Raw genomic sequence first — 17,388 nt, 5'->3', positions numbered from 1 at the left:
TGTATGACAGAGCTGTGCGGAAGACTAAGGACGTCTTCATGGTCATTTGAAGAAGATGCTACTTTTCATGGTTTCAGTTTGTTTCACGCTATTGGAGGTGAGGGAAATTTCTATAAAATGTCATGAAAAGTCACATATTCTCCATAAGTTAACTTTATATGTTTGCACTGGATTCAAGGGTGCCCACACTGCCAGTCAGATATGGGTGAAAGCCTGCTCCTAAGCCCACACTTTCCTCGTGAACACATTTTTTGCACACAAATTCATGACCAGGCTCTGCTTTAGGCCAAATTTTAGTCCAGAAGGGAACACCATCCTCTGTGATCCTGCTATGAACTGCTGTTGTATCTGCACACACTGCTTTGTTTGGTGCATTTATGGGGGCAGGGTTGCTTATAGGATGATGCTTATTCTTTCATTTTGACAAGGGTACGTTTTACACCTTTTACAGCATGCATTTTTTCATGGATTCAGCCTGCTGTCAAGAAGAAATGTATGCTGTAAAATGCATGAAAAAAGGCATAAAAGGCATTGAGAGCAGCTACTTTCTCCTACGTTTGATCACTATTCTATATACAAGTATGCATAATAGATGATCATTTATCATCCTCATTAATGAGGACAACAAAATTAAAAAACTAAATAGAAAATGTATTAAAGATAATTCTCTCAAGACATGACCAAGCTCCAGCCAAGCTCAAAGCTTTTGTGATAGCTAAATGGCACACAGCAATATACCCCACTCCCTTCTTTGAACAAGAAGGAAGGAATCAGCAACCACACATCAACTGAACTCTGGTAGTTGGCTGCATGTACCGTCTTAGCCCACAACAAGCGCAAGGTGAAACACATCAGCTAAAAATCTCTTTCCTTGTATCTCCAAAGCTGCTCAGGTGGTCACTCACAGCAGCTCACCTGGTGTGTGGTCAGTCACTGAGCAGAGGTGACGTGCTCATGTGTTTGAGCTCTAGCTAATTGTCCCTGCTTTTCTTATTTTGGCTAAAAGGGGAGATGTTAATTGTTAAGGGAAGGGAATTACAATAAGGGAAAGAACTTGAAGTAAGCAACTGGTTTAGAGCTTGTGAGCAGTCATTCAACTTAGGCAGCTGAAGAGCCTCTTCCAAAATTCACTTAGAGGGTGAGGTGTCCTGTAAAAGAGCTCTCAAGCTAAAAAACCTTGTGTTTTGCTTCTAAAGTTATGTAAAAGCTATTTTGGACTTATGGGTTCCTTTAACTTTCAGGAGCTGCAAATGGTCTCCCAGCAACTGGCCACAAGCAGCAAAGAGCTGGAGCACATCACAGCCAAGCCTCGTGGTCTCCCTCCTCCTGGAAGCTGGAGGGTAAGTAGTACATGAAGGCAGAGCATCCAGTCTGTGTGGGAGATATCCTTCCACCCACACCAAGGGGAAACCCCAGCTGGGGAGGGGTGGTCATAATTTTGTTTTAACTTGCTGTACTGGAGTGGCATAATAGATAGCAAAGTCTTTGTGCCTGTTTGTTTGCGAAAGGAAACTTGTTATTGCAGTTATTTTGCCATTCTTACTGTTTTGCTGTAAGGATTGTGCAGTCAGAGTTTATCTTCACAAATCCTTTTAAAGGGATGCTGCTTATGAGAATTAGTCTCAAACTCGTGTTTACTTCAGAAAACTGCCAAACGAGCTCTCCTCTGCATTCAAATGCCTGTTTATCTTTCGCCAGAGGCACATGAGAATAATTGGCACTGGTGAAATCTGACCCCCACTGACATACCAAATAGAAATGAAGGAAGGACTAATTGTTTGAACTAGGCTCCAAATGTGAGCATTGAATCTGAATAGAAGCTTTATGGATGGTTTCTCATCTCCTTTTATTGGGCTGGTTGATTTCTGATCTCAGTAAGACTTATTTTTTTTACTCACCTTGTTTAGCTCCTCTAAGTTTGCGAAAAGTCTCCACAAATCCACATCCAAGAGAAATTCATTACTCTGAAGGTATTTTAGAGTGTTCATAAATATCTTTAAAAACAAAACAAATCCATGTTATTTACTATTTGTGCCAATTCAATATATCTCTTTTTTTTGCTCTTTTTTTTTTTCCCTGAAGAGAACATGTTTGCACTGTAATTCTTATGAAATGATAATTTGATTTGGGGAGGGCAGAAGACGACACTCTGAGAAACTTTTCCTGACCTGCCTGAAGGCTAAATATTGGGCTTTGTGTGAGGAGGAGGGTACGAGTGATGTCTCCAGGGTGTCTCTGCGGCTGCCACGGAGGCAGCTATGCCCCTGCTGTGCTCTCTGGCAGAAGAAGGGCAACTGAGCCCCCTGCAGATCTGCATGAAGGAATTAATAACATCAGAATCATAGTTACAGATTTCTATGACCTTTATAAATGCTTTCCTTCCTACCCCATGCATCTGCTGCTATATAAGTCGGTTAGAGTTACTATGGGAAAAAAAAAAATTTGGAATAGCATAAGTAGAGGGCTCATGAAGGTTTTTAATCTCTTTGGATTGTTTTATTAACCTGTACTGAGTGAAAACTGTGTGTGTATTTATTGGCTGTTTAAGACTTTATATTATTTAAGCTCTGATGGTGATCTTGGAGCTGTGCTGAATCTGACCTAAATCTGAAAAAGGCTTAAAAAATGTAGGCTACCAAGTAGAATTTTTTGTATATGTGTGAAAAGCATTAATGAAAAAAAACCCCATCACCCAGGTGCCAAGACTGAAGAGCTACTGAGAGTGTTTGCTTAGCCTTGCGTAATTCTTCAGTTGCTATGAACAGTTGACCTGAGAGCTTAAAGGGGATTTACGGTGGTCTTAAAGTTCCCTGTGGAGATTCATTAAAATCAGCAGAATATTTCTATACCGCAAAGTACTTAGAGTAGCAGGTATCTGTAAAACTGGCTACCTGAATTCAATGGGTTCTTTCTTTGGCAGGAGAGTTTGGGAAGGTGGCATGGACTGAATAGTTTATCATTCATGGGTCACGCAGGGCTGGCTAAGGCTTGTATGTGGGTTCCTACATCAGGCTCACCAAGGGACCTGCATGTCCTCACCCTTCCCAGGATTTACCCTTTTTTTTTTTTTTTATCTTCTCAGAAGAAAGAGTCTAGAAGGAAGGACACTTCCATCCTGCCTTGGACCTATATCTGGTCCTGTTGTCCCCTTTTCCTCTCCCTTCCTGTGCTGCCCCACCAAGGAGGAATTCAACCTACTCCTCTATTTATTCCCTTTACTTTGCAGTACTTCCTGTATTGCCTAGGCTAACTTTTCAGCAACATGGAAAATGTTTCATTAATCTTTTTCTTTTGACTAATAAGAAAACAGGAATTGTCTGTGCAATATAAGAGAAAAATGATAGGAAGATATTTAGGGGAGTTTCCGTCCTTTTAAATGGGCACACTAACTTTTGATGTGTGATGAATGTAAATAGTGCAGCTATTTTTGTAACTGTGTAGTATTCTTGCCCATATTTCAAAGCTCTTAAAATTCACCAGGATGGAGGCAATTTGGAGTTTTTGGGAGAGGAGTTGTTTTTTAGTTTGCTTGTTTTCTTGTACTATTAGAACTACAGGTCTGCTGAATTCTGAGGTTTTCATGCTCTAGTCAGGATAATCTAACCACAGCTCTATAGGAATATATAGGAAGTTAAACGAAGAGTATAATGTTACGGACTAGTGGTAGAGAAATATCCAGTATAGTCAATTGGAGAGTGGCTTCAGTTCAGAGTTAGTGAGAGGAATAGTGGAATATCAGCTGAAATTACTGGAAGGATCTGCAATCAGGTGGTGTTTACAAAGCACTAGAAAGTGATGTCCAGGAGAAGAGATGCCATCAAGAAGATAAAAACCAAAGGGAATTGTAGAAACAGGATGAGCAGGCAAGACGGGAGAAAAACCAAGCACTTAAGTCATTCCCCTGTAGAGAGGTTACAGGTGGCTTTGCCTGCCATGCTGACAGCAGGGCAAATAAAGTTTCCTTATTTCTGAGAAATGAAATCTGAAGTTACCATCTTGAGAACCAGCAAATGATCCAGAAAGTAAGTGCATTCACTTGTGAAAAGTTCCCACACTGCTGCTTCTTTTTTCACTTCTAACTGGCTGTCGACATCTTTCTGCTCAGTCTGTTGTGCCGTTATAAATTCATGCCAGGATTTACTCTATTGATTGAAGAAGAAAGAAAACCACTGACTGGTGTGTCAACTGCTTCAGACCTTATGGAAAGAATCTATGATCTATTTGCCCATGTAAAGAGCCCAGCTGCCTGGGCTCTTCTGATTCTTCTTCTGAAGAATCACCAATAATCATATTAGTGATTCTTCTGAAAGCTTAAAGATTCCTTTAAAAAGATTAAAAATCCTGACACTTTCTTCCAAAATATTTATAATATAAACACGTTGAATTGAAGGTAACACAGTATGATAGTCTATGTTTGTAGGATGCTATATCAAAAGATAGTGGGCAGCTTGCAGATGCTAAGGAATTAATCTGTTGTGCTGCTGCTGCTGCTGCTGGAAAGCAGGGATGGATGATAGCTTCCTATATTCCAGGTGGTAAAATCAAGGTACCAAAGGACTAGGTCTTCATAGGTACGTGGATATTGTTTTGTTTAGACCTAAGCTGGCCACTATCGCCTTCCTGACCTGCTCCAAAGTCAGACATTCACGTATAAGTTAGGTGCTGACAGGAGTCATCAACAACCAGGTCTATGGGGAACTGCATATAACAGCCTGCTGTGAGAAGCACAAGGCTCGCTTTGGAGGGCGGATGGCGTTAGGTGTGGGTTATCTGAATATCACCCTGGTAGCCCAAGCTTCGTGTTTCTGTGGCTAGGGGGCCCTGGAGGCCAGGAGCCTTGTTTATCTGGCAGACAGGCTTTGGTGGGATTTCTGCGCTGAACCTTGGCGTTGGCACTGATGTCTACGTGGCCATCTCTGAACGCACCCCCAAGGCAGCAGTGGGGGTGACCGTGCCCCATTTGGCATCTCTGTGATGCTGCAGTTTCTTTCCCCAGGTCGGCAGGCGCTGCTGAGAGGGCTGTCTTGATGCCTTTTTCTGAAGGTGGTACTGCCTTGACCTAGGGCAGTCTGGAAGCCTGGCAAAATCCAGGTGGTTGTGAGGGCCCTTGCTAACCACCTATAACACTCACAGTTGCCCCCTCACCCCTTCATTTCAAACAACAAAAATTTACCTTATGCTTATGCACTAATTTTGCAGAAAGGTCTCCTATCCAGATTAATGTAGTGAAAAATGGTAACTTGAAAAGAACACAAAATTTTTATCCCCCTCTTTAAGTATCCTTGGTACAGCATACTGAGTACTTTGATACCTTAAAGCAGAAAAAATCGTATGTGCTGCAGTCTGTGATCTTAACAGTCGACAGACAGTTTTCCAGATCAGATGCTTGCTTCTGTTTGTCTTTACCCTGTCGAATGACAAAATCCCCCCCCAATTCATACAATGTTTTAAAGACCAATAAGAAGTTTACCCAGCTCAGTAACCTTGCTCTGATCTGTAAGGACTTGCCCTTAACTGAGTGATTTCCTCATATTTCCAGGCTCTCCTACACAGAGATGAGGCAGTGATGGCAGGTTTATTTGTAGCTATGGGTGGGGTGCGTAGGTGGCTTAGGTGTGGGTGTGTAATTATTTATGTAACCCAGAAGTCTTTGGCAGGGCAAATCATTGGTCTGGCAACAGAGAACGGGCTACCCTCACCAGACAGAACAAATGAAATCTGTTGCTTCCTTCAGCACTGTCACAACTAGGGGACCCATAGTTGATATCATCCTCCTGCCATAGGTATACAAAGCTTGGGTGTTTGGGGGTTTTTTTTTGGTGTGTGGGGTTTTTTTTTTTTTTTTTTTGAGCTACATATTGAAAAAACTCCTTTGGTCAGCTGCAGAGTAGTGTCTATAAAATGAGCTTTTAGACAGCTTAAAGAGCAGGAGAAGTTTGTCTGTGTGAGGGATCATGAAATAAAAACAATTGCTTTTGGTTTGGCTTTGTTTTTCAGGCTGACAGTGCCATGTGAAAAGTTTAACCAATATTGATGAATTCTAATTTAGTGCTGTGAGCATAGACTGATAAGGCATTTGCCTAAGTTTTATCTGATCTCTGGAACTGTATACTCATACTTCATGGATTTCTATTGTCTGAATTTTAGGCACTGAACTCAAGCCAATTTTGAAATACGTGTTTGATTATAATATTTGAAATTCAGAGTTTAAGCTCAACTCTCAGTTTTGAAAGATAACTTGAAATGGAGCAGAAACAATAATGCAATTATATATACACACACTTAACCAATGCATCAGCAAATGAATCTTCATAAATTAAATTTTATGACATTTAATAGTCTTGGAAATAACTTTTGGCTAAATATCAAATGCATTTTATTACAATTTTCAAACACTTTGAATTTAAAAATTCTCAGGTTTAGGCTATGCTCCTTCAAATGCTATAGAAATGCTATCAAATGAAGTGGGAACTCTTGTACATGCTAATCGAGTACTTGCATTGGTTTCACTTGCACAAACTCTTCTTTGATAGTTGAGATTTAGAAGATAAAATGCAAAAAACATTAGGAAGGGACTGTTCACAATTACATGTTTAGGGGTGCAAAGTTATCAAGACACTTGCAAATGATTTTTTTTGAATGATGAACAACACTCAAAAAGGAAATTCAGATGCCATAGTAAGTGAAAACTTTCATAACTGGAAAAGACAAGGAAATGTGTTAGGCAAGGAAATTAACTGAAGTGTTGTGGTGTGTGTGCTTTTATTGGAGGGTATGAGGGTGCCCACGAGGACAGGAAAGGCCTAAGAAAGCATCTAAAAAGCTACTTTGATAGGTAAAGCCTAGAGCCCTTCCATGTGAGTGGGAGTTAGGCAGATACTCCAGAGCCCCAAGGCACTAAGATCTAGCTTGGCACGCAGAAAATACAGGATACAGTGTGGTCAAAGCAACGATGCGACTGACTTACCCCCCCTGTGCTCCCTTAGACCAGGGAGCTGCGCTGGACCTGCTGCGCTGAACATTTTGAATGAGAGCTCCCACGTTGCCCACCCTGCTCTGCCCTCCTGGTGCCAAGGGCACCTCTCCTCCCACCACCCAGGGGATGGGGAGCAGTGGCGCTGGCTGTGTTCTCATGTGCATCGTGGGCAGCAGCGCTGGTGGCTGCCCTGGAGCCACCCTACCTCCATTGCAGATTAATGTCCAAGCAGTCCCAGGGTGGGCTGAAACCTCTGTGTTCAGCTCACTTGCTGGCTGCCTTTCTCCAAGGGCAGTAAAGTAAAGAAACTCTTTTTACCCAGGTTAGTTGTGGGAGAAGGCAAGGTCAGTGCAAGGAAAAAAAATGTGGTGAAATACTCACAACTCCTCTTTTGGCAAGTGGCCACCTTGGCTTTTTGGACTCTAATGGGTAAAACAAATGTGTTATCAGTAAAGAAACAAATAGCTAAAAATAAAAACTGTTATTTATATGGGGGGGTTGTTTTTTTTGGGTGTGGGGTTTTTTTGGTGGTGTGTTTTTGCTTGTTTTGTGTTTTTTGGGTTTTTTTTTTTGTTGTTTTTTAGATGAAGCCTGATTATACTATACTCTACTTGGCTCAGATTTAATACTTGTGTTTAGGCAGTTTATGCACCAGACTTAAAACCTATTAAGCCTGTTGGGTTCCTCCCAGCAAGAACTATGTCTGTCTGTGATGGGATCTTGGATGATACTAAACACTCCCACTTGTTGCAGATGATCAGTATGTGATTGCCAGTTCTTTACATGGGAAACCACATCACGCTTCAGGTCAGTTTTTTAAGACATCCATTGTTTTGAAGCAAGAATTAGGCTATGTCTGCTCATTAGTGATACCTTGGAGCTATGCAGGTATTTAAAACTCCCGTGAATAAACAATCCTACAAACCCTAAGCCTCAGATCTGTCATGGGGCTGGGACAGTGGTGCGGGCTGTAATCCATGGTCCTTAGTGAGGCACAGGGAAAGCTGGGGGTCTAGATGTAGGAATGTACTGGTGAGAGGTGAGTAATGACTGTGTTTGTTCAGCAAGAAATTTGAAAGAGTTTTCTAAATGTGGCAGCTACCTTCAGGCCTATGTGTAACTAGGAGTCACAGTCGAAACTTTTTCCTTTTGGATTTTGAAGGCCTTGGTCATTCTTTCTGGGGATGGCTGGCTTGTTTGCTTTCATGAAACTGCTGGTTGTGATGGTAACTTATTTATTTTTTTGAGAAAATTTTGATCTCTGGTCACCAGCATCTTCTGGTCTCTGGCAATCACGCTGCACACTATATTATACTCCACAATAGATATTTGTGGAAGTTGTTTGCAGGTCTACATTTCAGTGTTGGAAGGTCTTGCGAGCAACCTCTAGCCATGAGTTGGGTCTGCCACCCTCGTGATTAGAGCACTACTGGAAAGAGTGGCATGGGCCACTCTCTTCCCTCTGCTTGAAGCTGTGCAGGTAGGAATTTGTAACTCAGCTACTTGCAGATGGAGATCCTGGCCTGGGCTCTGGTTGTTCCCAGCCTGCGGAGGAGGGAGGTGATCTGCGTCCTGCCCCCCTCGTCTACTTCTTACATTTTGCATTCAACAATAAAATGGAAGCAAAAACAATAAATTGAGGGGAATTTTAAAATTAGCAATGCAGTCACTTTGGTGTAGGGTAACAGAGTCCCCCATGCAGGCTGTGCTGCCTTGCATGTTGTTGCACTGATACTCCCTCCCCATCCCATACGCACACGCTTTGTAGTTGTGGCTTTTGCTGGGCTCAGACAAGCAAACCCCACCCTATATCTGACCTGTGCTTAGCAGCAGGGCTGCGTGGGGCAGGTAGTCCATGGCACTGTCCGACACCAGGAGGTCTCCAGGGAACACCTCGAGTCCCGGCAGACTCACCACCACGGAGCTACGCCTGCGCTCAGCTGATCTGCGAGATGCAACAACAACACACGTCATCTCTCTCCGCTTGTGGCTGCAAGAGGAAACTTCTGAAGTGCTCCTTGCTGGAGGAAATGTGCTAAAAAACCCAAATCACAGCGGCTATGACATAATGTGTTACAGGAACAATGAGTAGAAAATTTCAGTGATTGACAGCAAATATCTAATTATTTCTTCAAGTCCTCATTGTTGCTGAGATCAAGGTGCTTATGGCCATGGCTTGCCTCAGATAATAGGTACTTCGAGAATTTAAACATTGGAAATTCCTGGGTTCTTCTGAGACTGGGCAAAAAGTGAGTGGAGATTTCAGAATCTATCTTTTGACACTGGAGTCCAAAGGAGCAGTTAAATACCATGTCCCTAGTGGATATGTGGGTTGTCATTACTTTTAACCTTCATATAACTCAAGCGATTTCAAGAAAAGACAGCATACTAATGAAACAGTTAAAATGTTGTGGGTTGTGTTGGTTTGGTGTGGTGTTTTGTTTGTGTTTTTTTTTTTTTTTTAAATATTTAACCTTTTGGCTAGTTTGTGCTATTTTCTTTCTAAATCTTCATGGCATTTTTTCTGCTAATTCAAATATTTTGTATTTTGAGTATAATATGACTTAGATGCCCTGCTGATCGAAAACAAATGGCTCTTTCCAACTATTGTTGTTACTAACGGAGGACATTGTCCAGGATGTAGATCCATCAAGTGAAGTGACACAGGCATTCTGTATCCAACAGTGTGTTTGTGCCAGAGGCTGCTTGCATTCAAATACAGAAATTATTGATGCACATCAAAAACCTTTTTGGATTTTGCTAATAACTCCCACCAATACCTAATTAATTGTATTAGGGTACTGTTGCAAAATGATGGGTGTCTGTAGCTTCTGTTCTGCTGTCTTCAACTGATTGATGCATGAAGACCGCATCAGATTTCAGAGGGTCAGTAATTAAGTAGCCGGGGGAGGAGGCACGAAGTGTTTGTGCATATATAAAAATTCTCCTTTTTAGTCACCATTTATTGTGTATTGTATTTCTGGGCAGTTAAGTATAATACTTGTTACTTTTTTTTGCCTAGGCAGATACTTTACTGCGAATATTTAGCCATTTACCAACACCTGATGTGAAACCTGGCAGGTATATTTTTCCCCTTAAGTGCATGAATAGTCACTTGACAACTTATCAGCTCGCAGGTGAGCTCTGAGGTAGAGAACTGGGATTTCATATGTATAGCAGGACATGGAGATTATGCTTTTTGTTTTGATCTGATGGTGACATTGCTTGCAACTGCCTTAGCTAAACCAATCGAATTGTATAGATGAAAGGAAAGACTGCTCCTAACAACAGAGAGGGCTGTAGGCTATCGGGAGGGCCAGGCCTGGGACTTTAACGCTTGAATATGAGCATATTAGGGCTTGAAAACTAAGTGTTGGGGAGTTTACAATGTGCAATGTACGAGTTCTCTAAATGCTTTTCCTTTTCTGGTAGCTCTACTGAATGGGGAGTATAGGATCTGTTTATTTAACTTTAGGGATTTACAAGGAAACTCTGAGGTTTCTCATGAAATTGAACCTAAGACATGGCTTGAGAGCTTTTATGGATGGGGTCTGCTTCTTGGTTGTCTGCAAGCCCATACCAGTGCGAGGGAGACCGCTTCCTGATGAGGAGTGCTGAGTGCTACCCAATGCAAATGTGAAGCGTTGGTAACAATTGTATTAAGATGCTTCTGAAACCTCTAGTGATTCCACCATGCAATCTCTTGGGCAGCTGGATTATTATATAAGCCAGATGTTGCAATATAATACAAGGATAATTCTAAAAGTTGTGTACTCCTGTACTGGGAAATTCAGGAGATTTATTTCGGGTTGGATTCACAATAAAATTTTGCCAATGTATTATTGATTCTTGAAGTATCTAGCCTACTTCAATTGCAGAGTATATTTTGAAGTTGGAGCCTAGTCACTTATGAAGATTAGTAACGGGAAGCACAGTTTCATTGTAACTGAGCTAAATGGTGTTATTTTCCTAGATCAAAAAGGCCTTGAACTTCAGACACATATGTCTAAACGAGCTCTTCACATAGGTACGTAAGCCTGTGAAGTGTGGGAGCATGCCAAGGTCACTTGGATGTGTATCTACAATATATCTTTGCAATCTGACATGCCTGGCCTGATTAATTACTTCCATGCCTAAATTATGTACTCGTGCTTCGCAGGTGAAGGTACAGGTATCTGTGATCCCCTCACCTAATGCCTCTAGACATATGTGATACATTAGATGCTCTTGTTGATTTTACTGGAAAAATGAAACTGCTGAAGTGCTGTGTGATGCAATTTATTAGTTTTCGAGTCTGTATGCAATATTTTACCACCTTATCATGCCTGCAGACTGTGTAGCTTTGTCTTTTTTCTTTAGTTTTTTGTTTTCTTATTAGAGGCAGGGGCCTGAAGTGCTTGAGTGCAAGAAACGTTTGTACTTTAGGGATGAATTTGAGCACCTGAGGAGATATCATCTGCAATATTTCCTCCTTTAAATCTACTTCTTTTGTGGAACAAGATAATGTCACAGGTTTGCATTACAAAGTTATGGAAAATTATTAAAGACACTGAAGCAGCTCTTGGTCTGGAAAAACAAGTATCCTGCGTATACAGTTGTTTCTAGGGCATGGTGAGTTTCAGCCAACTGCTTTTTAGATGTCTGTATCTTGATATGTTCATAATCTTAGCCTAACTAGACCTTTAGATGTCCCAGGGAATAGACATCTATATAAATCACCTTACTTAAATAACAGATACGTTATTTAAAGGAATGCCTACTAGATGAGAATAAAAGCAACTGAAGAGCTTACAAGGGCCAACGTTATGGGGTGGTCACGGTACTGAGATAGCTGCCAGGGGATGACACTGTTACCCAAGCCACTCGGGGAGGGTATTTGGACTCCCTGATTCAAAGGGTTAGCATGACACTTTACAGGCATATGAGGCATTAAAAGAGGAAGAGGAGCACTTCAAGATAGATGAGCCCAGCTCCCTCAACTCATTGAACATGAGCTTCCTTGGCAGTTACTGAGAAGAGTTCTCATTAGCTGGTTGTCTGTAGGAAATAGTGCAATCCCGTTTTTCACCCAGTCTCTGATATGTTGAACGGGGCAAGGAGAAAATGAGCTCAGAGTAAACTAAAGGTTTTGTTTTATCAACGTTTCCTTCCATGGCAGAGTTTGCTTTAGCATCTCACCCTGTCTCCACTACACACACCTCTCTCTGTGCTGCCCCTCTGGTCCTCTTTTTAAATTTATTTTGGCTGATTATTTTTAATCAGCATCAGTTCAGCATGTTGACATGCTGACAGAGGGGTACTGGCATTTCTGACCGAGGGCTGTGTGTGGGAAGGCTGTTTAAAATGAGCATTGCTGCTTTAAGAAAGGCTTTTGAAAGTACAGCCTGGGAGGAGGGAGAAGAGATGTTCATTAAAACTGAAGGATGGAGGTATGCTTTTACCTTGGACGATATATAAGTCAGTCTTGGAGGAGGGTTGCCAACTGCCCCAATGCGCTTCTAGAAGGAGAGAATAATCTGACATTTCAGCAGTTTTCTCTGGCTGTGATAAGAAGGGATTAGCTGTTAAGGAGTTAGACTAATGATTTGGATAAAGGAGGAGCTGAATACAGCCCTTGCCCAGACCTTGGACCAAATTCAACCTGACAAAAAGTTTAAAGCAGAAACTGGTGATTTTTGTTTTACATTTCTGCACATTCTGATATTGGTCAGGACAAGAAATAAAATCGTAATACATCATCCTAGCATCCTTTTCTCAATCTTTCCTGCTGGCGACTGTGGAACAAAGCTTATGTTGATCCCTGTGTGATTTCTTGATTTTAAAATGTGTCTGGATAGAAGTCCAGAGCCAATATCCTAGGTGGCATACAGTAGCTTCCCTCTGAAGCTGCCAGGCAAGTGGCACCAAGAGAAGGTGCGTACATTAAATGTTCAATGGTTTCCTGTTTAGCCATTTGCATTCAGTATTCTTCAAATTCTCCCCTGAAGTTTGCTACAGATCACACAAATCTTCACCCTGTCAGTGAGATATGCTTATGTGTTATAGTTTTGAATTGGATCAGTACAGACTCTTCCCATAATAGGTGCAGATCACCTGTTTTCACACCGAGATGCAAAGATCTTTCCCTTCTCTCCTCTCTCCATCTCCCTCCCTCCCTTTTCTGCTGTAAATTCAAAATGCTAAAGAGTGGGCTGGAAACTGCAAGAATTCAGAAAATCTAGGAAGCCTCTTCTACAGTGAACGTGTAGACACACACGCACATCTATTAAGCCTTGTCTAGGGAACTGCATTGTGCAATGGCTCATAGACTGCTGGTAAGCCTGCTCCAACACACCCAGTCCCAAACACAGACCTGTTTGCAAACTACTGGTTATAACAGAGCTTTTACCTGAAAAATGAGTAAACATTGGGAAGAAGAGGAGATACAGCTCAACTGATGATATCTACTGCCTTAAGAGGTGAAACGCATTATGGTAGAGTCACAAAAGCAGTGTATTGCTGTTTGTTGTGAGGCTATTTCTGTCTTCCCCAAGCCTTGCTCACCAGTGCTAGTGCTTTTAGTAGACCTCACTCACCTGCATCCCATGCCTCAAACCTTCAAGGGGATCACGCAGTAAAGTGAGCACTGCACCATCAGTGAGAGAGGTATGGCTATTAAAGGAGGTACTAGCTCCTACTTCCCTGTTGTTTGGGGAGAAAATAAACTTCGTTTCCCTTCTGTAAACATTTGAACATCTAAGGAAACAAACATGGCTGAATCAAACTCATTTCTACTCAAGCTTTTACTTTCTGATAATTGCTTGTAAGAGGTTGATGCAATTCACTGCACAGACCTACAGTACACAACATCTTATCTTGCCTGCACTAACTTAGAAAATTCACGTATTCTTAGTTTGTAGGATTAACAATCCCCCCATCCAGTAGCAGTCCTAGATCTGCTTTGCTTGTGTACGAGAACAATATCGAGCTGTTCTGCTAGCTTCTTTGCTCCCTTTTCCCTCCCACAAGGTCTTGAAGAATGTCGCTCAAGATTATGAGATGTTTCGCATTCTTCAAGCTGAAATTTGACACTGTTAATCCAAACAGCCAGACCTTTCAGCAGTTAGTTCCTAGTGCAGAGCTCTCCGATGGTCCAGCTCAAATATTGCGTGAAATATAGCTAAACGTGTCAGGGAGAGGGCCACCTTTGAAAGAAAATCTCATTAAAAAGTTTTACTTTAACAAGCTGGTGACAGGCACTTTGTAAAGCAAATCTACAAATTAAAGTTGAGTTACACATACATGCCTTACAGTTCAGTTTTGTCTTAGAGTGAAGCGGATTAATTAAAAAAAGTACAGGAGTGAAGCTTAGAATAAGATAAAACAAATATATGCATACCTTTGTACAGGCAGTCCACTCTGAAAGAAAGCGAGATATTCTTGTTACTTGGTTAGAAAGCAAGCAAGCAATCTGATTTTTGTGAAAAAAGTACTCATTTGTTAACAGAAATGTGCTACACAGACTTAGACATTGGCTAATTATTTTCACTGTTGTGGAGAAAGGAGGAGAACTCATTTGATATCCAGAATGTTTTCTATATTTGAAGGGGGGCAAAAATCACTTTTGGTCTGTGGCACAAAACTAACTGGTTAGTAAAGAGCTATACACCTATTTGACATGGTTCACGTTCAGTGAAATGTGTGTGTAGGTGCTTTGCATAAGGATGGAGCCAAGCATGTGTCCGAATTTAACTGCTTATGCAAGTAATGCAAGGTCTTTGAGAGTAGATCTAGTAGCAAACCTGGCTTATGCGGTGCTTCTCCTCTTCTCCTTGGGGTGAAGTTATGGGGGATAGCTGAATGGTAGTTTGCCATCGGGGAAAGACGGAGGGCTAGCTCCTCCCTTGCTTATTTATCTTTACTGACACTCACTGGACCAGTGTTTCTTTTTTTCAGAAAAGATTGCACTATTACCTGCTCATTTATGAAGCAGAACATAAAAATGGAGGGGGATAGTGAGTGGCAGAGCTAGGTAAATGGAAGTAAAAAAAGGGAATGGGACCTCTTCCTTTGGCAGTAGCAAACCTTAAATTTGGCTCAACCATCTTGAATGACTTCATTCTTGGTTTTGTTGGTGTTAGTAATGCTATTCAGTTAAAACAGAATAGAGAACTGCCCTGGCTTAGGAAGAACCCGGCTGAAGGACCCTGGAAGTAAAATAATCTGCTAAAACCCAAACCTGAACTGGATAAATTACTTAGTCTTGTTCTTTCATAGCCCCACAAACAGTTATACTGGCCCACCAGGGTGAATGGACAGAGGTGGGAAAGAGTGGCCATGTGCAGGAGTGGACTGGACCAACCTGGCCACCAAGAGACAAAGGCTGGAACCATTGTCTCTTGCTGATTTGGAAGGAAAAATCTCCTTTCCTGATGAGCATAGAAGTTGGTCTGTCGTATCAAAGGAACTAGGGCCAGGTTGTAGTTCAGATTAAGAACTGTGGTTTTGTTCATGCACTGGGCCATGATGGACCAACGCTGAATATGCAAGACTGAAAAGGAGGCTGCATCATCCTATTCCTCTTACCTGGACACCCTCCTGTGGTGTAGGGCTGGGGCAGGGGAGTCTCCTAGGCAGCGTAGCAGAGTTGGCTCTCCGAGAGTTTTGGAGTGTTTCATTGGGACTGCCATTGCTGAGAGGATCTTTTTGGCTTGGCACCTTTGATCTGGGGCTGGCAGACTCTGGATCTGCTACAGTTGTCTCAGACTTGGCTTTGGAAGACAGTAATTTTGCATGGACGCAAGAAGGCAATGACAATGAGGAAGCTGTAGTGCACCGAGGTGGACTCTTACAAATGTGGTGGAGAGAGCCAGTGTATTCCTTTTGATTTCTCAGCTGAGCTGTGTCAGAGCAGTCCTGAAATGACAGTGCTTGTGAGGCAGAGGCCATCCTTACACGCCTTAAAGTTGGAGAAGTGGAAATTCTGGCCAAAGCATGCCGGTCAAACTGGAAAGGTGCATGATGGCTCCCAATGCACTTCTCTGTGGGAAGCTTCAGAAGTGAAGACTCTGTATAACCTCGTCTCCGAATGTAGTCACCTGGAGGCATGGTAGTGTCCATACAAACTGATACTGCCTGCATTTCACAGGGACTGAAGACATCTTCTGGGGTCCTGCTTCCAGGCAAAGTAACATTTTCTTTATGAAGCTCAGCTTCCCTGTTTAGAAGTTCCACGCTGATGCAGGTTTCTTTGACCAGGTCCGGAGAATGATCAGAGCTTGGTTGTTGCATTCTTTATTTGCAGCATTGAAGATTTATAGCTTTGTGTACCTAGGACACATGATCAGAAAAGGTTCTTAGAAAGTTGCTGTATGCATCTTTATATGGGAGGATATGCAAATGGAGAAAAATCTAAACAAAATAATGTAGATATGTGCACTAGTACAGAAACAATTGCCTGCACTTTGAATCCTGCTAAAATGCAGGTTTCAACAGCTTCAGGACCCTATTTCAGCAAGCTGTTTACAGCCACTAAATCTGAGTGTGCAAGCAGTGTCAGCATCAGTCAGCAGAACTAATTAGATGGTAAAGACTAACTGTGTAATTAGGAACTCTGCTCATCTGGTACTGCAGCCACCTAATTTCCTGTTGCCGCTCCCCCATCAGTGAGATTGTGATACTGCTGTACGTGGGATAAAAATGAAGTCACTAGCTCTCAGGAATCCTACTTGTTGCAAAATCATTTATGTACAAATACTAATTACTTGCTGAATGCTTAAGCAAATACAATTTACATTTATGTAAGGTGAGTCTAATCACTCTTGTTCTTCTTTTCAGCAGGAAAAGTATTTTGCGGTAAACATTATGTATATGTTGTAATCAAATAAGGAAGACAACAATTTATCGAAGTAACTTGTCTGTTGATTGATCAGTAAATAATCTTGTGTTCTGTGATTCATGAAGCTCTATTTTAAGGTATTTTGACGACTAGTCTCTTTAAAATGGGACTGACATTTCAAGTTATAACAGAAGATTATTAATTCAACCTCTTCTTTAATTCAGCTTCTTTGTTTGCTAAGAGGAATCTTAAAACTGTTCATGAATGCTGGCTTCTTTGGGCACTTATTTATTAGAATGAGTTTATTCAAACATATGTTGACTTTTTTCTTGAGCTATTGAATATCACACATTGAATATGATTTTTGTCTAATTACATAGTCCCATCAGATTGATTTATAAAGTGATTAGAAACAAATTATTTCATCAAGTTTGCTAGTTGAAAGTATTGCTTTTTACAAACTCTTCAGCCATTAGAAGACAATCATTCAGATGTTTATAGGAAGAAAAAGCACATCTTTATGATGGAAATGGTGTCTTTCACAAATGTAGTGAGTAGCCACAAATATATTAGCATCTATTCATTCCTCTTTAAT

At 41.5% G+C, this 17,388-nt stretch overlaps 1 protein-coding gene across 1 annotated transcript in view; it reads right to left on the bottom strand.

The window, feature by feature from the left end:
• Positions 1-16,246, bottom strand: part of PLEKHG7 (pleckstrin homology and RhoGEF domain containing G7) — a 35,123-nt gene extending 18,877 nt beyond the window's left edge. The window contains exons 1-7 of the mRNA XM_075515526.1: positions 15,542-16,246; positions 14,355-14,374; positions 8,794-8,921; positions 7,358-7,398; positions 5,312-5,407; positions 3,993-4,142; positions 1,899-1,994 (exon numbers count right to left, since the gene is read on the bottom strand). Coding sequence (XP_075371641.1) covers positions 1,899-1,994; positions 3,993-4,142; positions 5,312-5,407; positions 7,358-7,398; positions 8,794-8,921; positions 14,355-14,374; positions 15,542-16,246 — 1,236 coding nt within the window. The remainder of the gene's footprint in view (positions 1-1,898; positions 1,995-3,992; positions 4,143-5,311; positions 5,408-7,357; positions 7,399-8,793; positions 8,922-14,354; positions 14,375-15,541) is intronic.
• Positions 16,247-17,388: the final 1,142 nt, after the last annotated feature.

The sequence above is a fragment of the Mycteria americana genome, chromosome 1, assembly GCF_035582795.1.
Source record: "Mycteria americana isolate JAX WOST 10 ecotype Jacksonville Zoo and Gardens chromosome 1, USCA_MyAme_1.0, whole genome shotgun sequence".
Lineage (NCBI taxonomy): Eukaryota > Metazoa > Chordata > Aves > Ciconiiformes > Ciconiidae > Mycteria > Mycteria americana.
The sequence above is the reverse complement of the archived record's forward strand: the minus strand, read 5'-3'. Positions and strand labels throughout refer to the sequence as shown.